This window comes from Aegilops tauschii, chromosome 6 (assembly GCF_002575655.3).
Source record: "Aegilops tauschii subsp. strangulata cultivar AL8/78 chromosome 6, Aet v6.0, whole genome shotgun sequence".
Lineage (NCBI taxonomy): Eukaryota > Viridiplantae > Streptophyta > Magnoliopsida > Poales > Poaceae > Aegilops > Aegilops tauschii.
Window position 1 is genome coordinate 53,851,197 of NC_053040.3, and position 8,664 is coordinate 53,859,860.

An 8,664-nucleotide genomic window follows, 5' to 3' on the forward strand; every position below is an offset into this window, starting at 1 on the left:
AGGTCCCGCTATTGGTTATTGACCGGAGACGTGTCTCGGTCATGTCTACATAGTTCTCGAACCCGTAGGGTCCGCACGCTTCAAGTTACGATGACAGTTTTATTATGAGTTTATGTATGTTGATGTACCGAAGGAGTTCGGAGTCCCGGATGAGATCTGGGACATGACGAGGAGTCTCGAAATGGTCGAGACGTAAAGATCGATATATTGGACGACTATATTCAGACTTCGGAAAGGTTCCGAGTGATTCGTGTATTTTTCGTAGTACCGGAGAGTTACGGGAATACGTATTGGGCCTTATTGGGCCATACGGGAAAGAAGAAAAAGGGCCTCAAGGGTGGCCGCACCCCTCCCCTTGGTCTGGTCCGAATTGGACTAGGGAAGGGGGGCGCCCCCTTCCTTCCTTCTCTTTTTCCCTTCCTCTTTTCCTATTCCATATGGGAGGTGGAATCCTACTAGGACTAGGGAGTCCTACTAGGACTCCACACTTGGTGCGCCCCCTCCTAGGGCCGGCCTCCTCCTCCCTTGCTCATTTACATACGGGGGCAGGGGGCACCCCAGAGACACAACAATTGAACCTTGAGATCTCTTAGCCGTGTGCGGTGCCCCCCTCCACCATATGACACCTCGATAATACCGTTGCGGAGCTTAGGCAAAGCCCTGCGCCGGTGGAACATCATCATCGTCACCACGCCGTCGTGCTGACGAAACTCTCCCTCAACACTCGGCTGGACCGGAGTTCGAGGGACGTCATCGAGCTGAACGTGTGTAGAACTCGGAGGTGCCGTGCGTTCGGTACTTGATCGGTCGGATCGTGAAGACGTACGACTACATCAACCGCGTTGTGATAACGCTTCCGCTGTCAGTCTACGAGGGTACGTGGACAACACTCTCCCCTCTCGTTGCTATGCATCACCATGATCTTGCGTGTGCGTAGGAATTTTTTTGAAATTACTACGTTCCCCAACACACAACTACATCATCATGATCAGCTCGACATCGACATAACTACCTCGACATCGACATCAAATGCTACTATACAGCAACTCCACTCAATATGGTTCACCTTGTTACTGATGTTCACGACAGTTTCACTATGACATCGGGAGTGAATAGAGGAGAGATAGGGAAGGCGTCAGAAGGGGACACCATCACCGCCCTAGGTGCCAACCCATAAGCCATTAGAGACGCAGTTGATGATGGAAAAGAAAAAAAGTCGACACCAGTTTAAGACTTCAAATTTCAATCGCAATCATCCGCTTTTGCTTCCACTACATTTGAGGGAGAATGTTAGAACAAGTTATTATAGATAAATACAACTAGAACTAAGATTGGTATAAGCAATGTATTGCATTGTACTCTAACTCTTTCTCCCTAAATATTTTAGGCTTTCATAGTTTCCAATATGGGTAACAACGGCCAATCTGGCTACGCACCCGAAGACACACACCCTCAAGATGAAAGCATTGTCGAGGTTGTCATCAAGCCTCATTGTTATCACTCCTTCGTGAGCCAGCGACTCTATCTTCACCATTACACCCGTCAAGGAGGCCCTCGCCACAACCGATGTCAGACCGTATGTCGACTGAAGCCAAACAATCGACCGCTGGCGCTGGTGACCAGACAACTATGAGTCTAACAACGAATCTTGCAGGAAAAAGGTATTGAGCCTACGCCGAACAAGCCCCTGCAAACGAACACCCATCACCTGCCGTCCTCACTGTCGAGGCACCTCCTTCGCAGATCCAAGTCCTCAGGGACATGGTGAGGCGCAAGGGCTACTCAAACACACCCGAAGATACCGACTACCAAACCCAAGTTACAACCCAGCTCCACCAAAAGCCAGTATCGTTGCCAAACAAGAGACCACGCCAACAATCCCATGGCCGCCGCCCTGGCATTCCCACAACAACCAGCAATCGAACTCGCAAGGCAAACACCAAGACGATGCATTTAGAAATGACAGAATGACATTAAGTTATATCCCCCCCGTCCCCCGCGTCCGTCTCTGAGGCGACTCGGGGGAACCCTAGCTCCCTCCGTCGCCGGCCCTCCTCCACCCTCCCTCTCCCCTCGCCGCCGCCGAGGGACACAGCCGGGCAAAGCCCAGGCAGTGCCGGCGGCGACGGGGCCTCTCCCTGGCGCGTCTCTCTCTCTCCCCTGGCGGCGGCGCGAGTTCTTCCGGCGGCGGCTTGGCGGCGTGGCGCGGCGGAGCTCCGGCGATGACTCGGTCCTACGGCGGGATGGAGGGCATGGCACCGTCCAGTGGTGCTGCCTCCGCGGCGGCTGCGGGTTGGGGCCCTTGACCCCGACCCGATCTGGATCTGGTGGTGCTTGGGCCTGGGCCATGGCGGCTGGCGAGGCGTGGTGTTCGTCGGGGCTTGTCGGTCGCTAGGCACCATGGGGGTGCCGGCGGCGACGCGTGCCCGGCATTGTGACGCTGGTGGACGTGGTGGTCATCTTCTTCCAAAGATGGCCGGCCAGAGGCTCGGTGATCAGATCTCGAGATCCATCATCTAGTCCCAGCTGCGAGTAGGGGAGACATGGTTGCCGGTGAAAACCGAGCCGACGACAGGCGATGGCGGCGTTCTCGCCGTTACCTTGATGGAGGCATCGTCGTGTAACTACTGTCGCACTCGTGCTGCTCCGGGGGAAACCCTAGGATCTGGTGTTCCAGATCGGACGATGGCGGCACTGCGGTGTCGTTTCTCTCTTGGGATCATCGTTTGTGGAGCAGCGCTGGAAGTCAGAGGCAGGAGGTGGAGCGGCTTCGTCTTGCACGGAGCTTCGGTGGAGATGTCAAGTCATGCCTGACCGACAGGTGTTACGCTTTGTCATGCCTGGTCGGCAGGTGCTACGCACGACAGATCTTCCAAGGATTTCAAGCTGTGTCGGCTGATGGTACTTGGCAGCATGGCGCTGAGGTGTATCAGTGGCGACCGCGACGTGCTCAGCTGTTTGCGCGCAAGGAGGAGGTGTCGTTGGGCGCCGTGGTGGCGTCGACGATAGCTAGACCGAGCAAGGTTGATGCATCAGTACAGTTCTGAAGATGAAGCGGTGGCAGTTGGCGGCGGCGGCCTCTGAGAGCACGCCGGACCAGCGTGTGCCCCAAACCCGGCAAGTGGCTAGGTTGGGGTCTTAGGTCTTTGATGTTAGGCTTGGCTGCGATGTCTGTTTGGTATTAGGCCCAGGCAATCTGCGTCCCTTCATCAACTGGATAGGTGTAGCGACAGTTTGTTGCTTAGACGGCGGCTTTAGTCTTACTGTTATATGACTTTGTAAAGGCTTGTAAGAATAATTAATAAAGTGGCCGTATGCATCGCCCAGAGGCCGGGATCATCCTCCTTTTAAAAAAAAGACCAGAATATAAGATCTCCGCCATTGTTTGTTCGAGGAATTTGAGCGAGGGAAACAATCCGAGAGAAGAGGGCATAGGCTCTTGAAGGACGGCACCTCCAAGGAGGTTAGCGCCCCCCGCATGCGTTGCCGTCATCGGCTCCGGTCACAACAACCACAACTCCAGAAGCTCGCAATAAGGGCATACGTCTCCAAAATCCAAATACAGCAGATTAATTAAGCAAATCTGCAGCGAGCAAAGCAAATAGCATGTTAATAACGATGCAGTGATCACACACTCAGTTTCTGAACCGCACAATTCTTTTACTTTCTTGGCGGTTACATAACCACTACGTTACGCACTTGAACCGGCAGAGACAAGGATAAATCAACAATTCTGAAGAGTCTCTAGACGCGCCTGCCGGCTCTTGCTTTCATGGTAAACTTAATTTATACAAGATGAAGACGACTCAGCAGTATTTGAGCTCCATATTAACCCCACAACTTCACAAGCGTCTGAATCTCAAAGGCGTATTCCAGTCCAGAACTTGGGGCTACGCTGGTGGCAGCAGAATGGTTTCATCCCGTGGTGGATTGGCTCTGCAGCGAAAAAAAAGGAACATTTTCAGCCACAGTTACATGTGAATGAACGAGTACACACTGCATACTTTTTGCCACAGTTAATTTAGTTAACCAACTGTGCCCGGCCGGCACAGCCGCTTGGCAGGTCGGCGGGTGCGGACGAGCGGCGTGTGACAGCATGCCACGGCATAGCGAGCGGCAAGAGTCGCGTGCGCCTGCGCGTGCGTCTCTGTGCGGCGTCACGACAACAAGTGCGGCGGGTGTCGACGATGTGTGTGCCGCAGCAGAGCACCTCAGCATGGATGGGCAGTGCAGAACGACGTCGAACATGGGGCGACGGCGGGTGTTAAGACTTAGGCCCTATTCGGATCCTCTCTGCTCCCCAACTGCAGCTCCCGGAGCGGAGGGAGCACTAGCACAATTGCAGGGAGCGGCCTGAACCCAGCTCCTCGCGCAGAGCAGAGTTACGAGACTGGAGAGCTTCGGAACAGGCAGTTAAGAAGCGGTGCCCAACGACAGGGTAGAGCTGCATGTAGTAGCGCCGTATTGACAGTTTGACACTTAAACAACTTCTAGCAGCGCGCGGGTGGGTGGAGGCAACGGCATCAAGGTACTTCATCCGTTCCAAATTACTCGTCGTGAACGGAGGGAGTAGTAGTGAACAACTTCGAACAGAGCGCGGCGCAGAGTGCGCATTGCGAGCAGAGCACCGCCATCGTCGGTGTCGGAGTACACGCTCTGGAACGACATCGTACAGCTCGCGGCGGCTAGGTAAGAACCAGCGTCCTGGGACAGCAGGGCACAAAGCCCGGGCCATTGAATGGCTTCGAGAAGCGCGCAGCGTGTGTACTGTCCAGGGGCAAGCCGCGGCACGGACTGGGCACGGTGGGGAGCTGGGGGCTCGGCAAGGAGCGGCGTCGACCAACTCAGCCGCGGCGGGCGGCGGCGGGTGGTGCAGTGCTTCGAAGTTCGAAGTGAATGGAAGACAAGTAAAGGCTCTACGGCGTATGTACTTGTCCTGCTCGAAGAAGGCAGAAAAGGCGCCGATCCCGGTGGCCGCCGCGATGAACCAAACGAGCAGCGCGACGGGGAGGGTTAGCCCAGCCGTGCCCATGACCATGTAGGCGAAGGAGAAGGTGAGCAGCGTGGTGAGAGTCCACACCGACGCCTTGAGCCGGTTCCGCCACGTCGACCCTGCAGCCGCTCTGTTGTAGAGCCAGAGGCTGCAGAAGAGCAGAACCAGGTCGGCGTAGGAGGTGGCGACGAAGGCGACGATGGCCGGGTCGCCCTTGGAGTGGTACACCGCCATGACGGAATTGAAGGTGAGCAAGACGAACACCACAGTGACGAAGACCCAGCTGAAGCCGCCGCCGCCGCCCCTCCGGAGACGCTCGGCCGGGACGGCTGCATCACGAGACTGTGACATATCTTCACTCCTTTGAGTATATTCCTGACGTACTACGTGAGGTTAGATGCAATCGAGTCAGATGAGATACAGTGGTTTGGGTGCGAGAGAGAGGTCTCGATCAGCATGCATATATAGGGGGTGGTTGCTGTTTCGATGCGTTTGTTTTTATTGGACCTTAGTCGTTGACATGTCGCTGTGACGTCATCGCCCACACTTATCGCCAAGGTCTTCATCAACGTGGTCTTCATCAATATCATCGTCAACACACCGCCGCTACCTCGTCCACAAGATGGACACCTAGCGTCCTCTGACAGACATTTCTGCAAGACGCGATCTCGACGACGGCAATGACCGCGTCATGACGACGGCATCGACCGCGTCATCCACGGCGGCATGACCGCGTCATCCACGGCGGCACTACTGCATCGACACGGCGCCACTACAGTGACGACCCTACACGGCCACACGGTTCTGGCAAAACCGATGTGTGCTCGATGGGCTTCCTCTGGTCTTGGCAAAACCGGTGGACTCATTGCCGACGACACCCTCTGAGATATCCGCAAGGTGCATCGTTCACGTCTGCAACTCCGTCATAGTGCATTTTTTGCGCCTCCCGCTTTGTGCGGCTTCATCGACAACGACCACACCATCGACCACGACTACCTTGACCACGGCTACATCATCATGACCGACTACCTCGACATCGATATACAGGGCTACGTCTACAACAACACATCGGCAACAACTCCAGTCACCAGTGTCCGCGTCGTCACCAGCGTCCACGCCACTATCGCTATGACTGCGGGAGGGAACAGACACTACAAAAAAATACACTTCCGTGATGATACGTGTTTGTCACAGTAGGTCGCGTTTTTTGTCATGCATGTACATCCATGGCGATTTTATGACAGAATCAAGATAGTCATACTTGTGCTGTCGTAGAAGTGTTCCATGACATTACCAAAATTATCACCACGGAAGTGTCCACTTCCATGACGATAAATCGCGTGTCACAAAAGTGCTTTCGTTAAGGGTGACCGACACGTGGCATCCACCGTAACGGAACGCCGTTAAGCTATCGGGTCGGGTTTTGGATCCGATAACCCGTTAACAGCCCCGACCAATGGGGATTTTCCACGTGTAAAATCATCATTGGCTGGAGGAAACACGTGTCGGCTCACCGTTGGGACAGATGTCATCCGCTCATTGGACCGAAGGCGCCTATGATACGGCGACACGTGGCACGACCCGACAGAGGCCCATTCTTGTGAAAAGGCCGGCCCGTTTGACTTGGTCAAAAGATGGCGGGCCGGCCCACGGAAAGCCTGTTAACGGCCTGTTCGCATATAGCCCATTTACAGCCCGCTAACGCAGGGCCCGTTATGCCCTATCCGAATTAGGCCCAGTAGCGTCATCTGGGCCGTCCAATATGATTCAGCCCGTTTTAACTTCCAGCCCATGGCTTCTTTCGGCCCATATGAGGACCTTTGTAACTCTTGGCCCATTAACGGCCTGTGGTGAAACTGGCCCGTAATGAACAGTGTATCACTTTATACCCATTAACAGTCCATTATTCCATTGGGCCGTTTCCAGCCCAAGTTATCTTTCGGCCTTCTCAGGGCCCATTGATTCTTGGGCTCATTTGCAGCATTCGGTTACATACGACCCGTTACTGTCATTTTTTGCTTGTGGGCCAAATTCAGCCCGTCTTTACAGTCGGCCCGTTTGCGGACCGTTAATACGTTGGGTCGTTTTCATGTAAAAAAATCCGTTGGGCTGTTTTCATAGAGTTATCAAATATGGCCTATTAACGGCCCGTTATGGTCCACGAATTGTACGGCCCATGATTGGCGAAATGATGATACGCCCCGTAGAAGGCCCATGGATCCTACGGCCCGTATGAGGCCCATGGATAGTACGGCCCATAGAAGGCCCATGGATCGTACGGCCCGTAGAAGGCCCATGGACCCTACGGCCCGTAGAAGGCCCATGGACCCTAAGGCCCGTATAGAAGGCCGATGGATCCTACGGCCGGACAAAGGCCCATGGATCATACGGCCTGCAGGAGGCCCATGGTTACAACAGTACGTGTGTTGCCATGATTATTTTGGCCTAGTTACCAAAAATAGGCTATTGTGGCCACTAGAAAAAAACAGAAAAAGAACTGCAGTGACTACAAGCAAACAACTAAACAAGACAATAAGGAAATAAATAAGCAAGCAATTAACGCTAGCCTATTAACGCTATTACACATATTACATCCACTGGGCATCAAAGTTCGCCATCAGTGCGAATATAGAGAACAAAGCAGCACATTACATACACTGGCCGTCAAAATTGGCCACCAGTGCAAATAAACGCGGCAGCAAAACAAGAGCATAAGTGAAACAACTTAAGAAGAGCTCAAGAAATGTTATCCTGGGTATCCACCATGCTGGCAATAAGCTTAGCAAGCTGATTAGCTTTGTCCTATCTGGCGCTAAAATCCTCCAACGCTTGCTGTTGCACCAGAAAGTATGCATCTGAATGCTCCAGGGACTTCCGCAGTCCTTCCGCTTCTTGTCGCAGCACAGCTGATCGATGTCTTTCAGCTTGTAGTTGAGACTCAAGAAACCGAACTGATTCAGACATTGAGTTTGAATAGCTTGTGCAAGCGGTAGTGGCCAGTAACTCGAACACTAAACCAAGACAGGACTTTGGGGTTGTCTCGCTGTCTTCAAGATAGTCTTCCTTAGCTGTTTTATCAGCTTTGTTGGAGACCAACAAGGATGTTTCACTATCCCGAACCTTATCTGCATTACTTCCTTTACCATTGCTTAATAAGGCACTCTTCCTCAATATTCTGTCAGCATTCTAAAAGAAGAAACAAGCAGACACATAACAAGTTTAGCATGTACAAGTATATGAAACTCATTTCGGTGAACCAGTTCATCAGTAAGGTGGACAGGATTAAACTACCAAGTCTTCTATTGCCAAGTACTAGTACACAATAAAAGCATCAAACAAACATATATCTATGTCCTATGGTCACTGCATTGTCTTGCCAAATCAAAATAGAGACACGGTTCAAATCATATCAGTTCAAGACAAAGCAACAGTGAAAGAATACAAAGCGTGGGAAACTACACGACACAACAAGATTTCAGATGGGTACCACGGGTCTACATGTACAACAACACTATTGGCTCTGTTGTGATGCTAGTAATGTGCATGATATGAAAGTCAACTGTATACACAATTGAAACTGAAATCAACAGAGCTATTGACAAGAGCAAACCTGTTAAAGAAACATGCGTGAACATACCCGATGTGCCATTGGAGTTTCGATTGGATCCTTC

At 52.7% G+C, this 8,664-nt stretch overlaps 1 protein-coding gene across 1 annotated transcript; it reads right to left on the reverse strand.

The window, feature by feature from the left end:
* Window positions 1-4,330: 4,330 nt before the first annotated feature.
* LOC123494439 (uncharacterized) lies at window positions 4,331-5,349 on the reverse strand. Its single transcript, XM_045230300.1, has 3 exons — window positions 4,796-5,349; window positions 4,552-4,704; window positions 4,331-4,444 (listed from the first exon to the last, which is right to left on the reverse strand). The coding sequence occupies exons 1-3, from the start codon at window positions 5,342-5,344 to the stop codon at window positions 4,331-4,333; spliced, it is 816 nt and encodes a 271-aa protein (XP_045086235.1). The 5' UTR covers window positions 5,345-5,349.
* Between the last annotated feature and the right edge of the window lie 3,315 nt (window positions 5,350-8,664).

Excerpts from the sequence above, each read along its gene's own strand:
- LOC123494439 (XM_045230300.1), bottom strand. The coding sequence starts at position 5,344 with ATGTCACAGTCTCGTGATGCAGCCGTCCCGGCCGAGCGTCTCCGGAGG. Across the intron at positions 4,705-4,795 it reads CCAGCTCCCCACCGTGCCCA|GACGCTGGTTCTTACCTAGC; the intron begins GTCCGTGCCGCG and ends CTGCTGTCCCAG. Across the intron at positions 4,445-4,551 it reads ACTCCCTCCGTTCACGACGA|CTCTACCCTGTCGTTGGGCA; the intron begins GTAATTTGGAAC and ends TACTACATGCAG.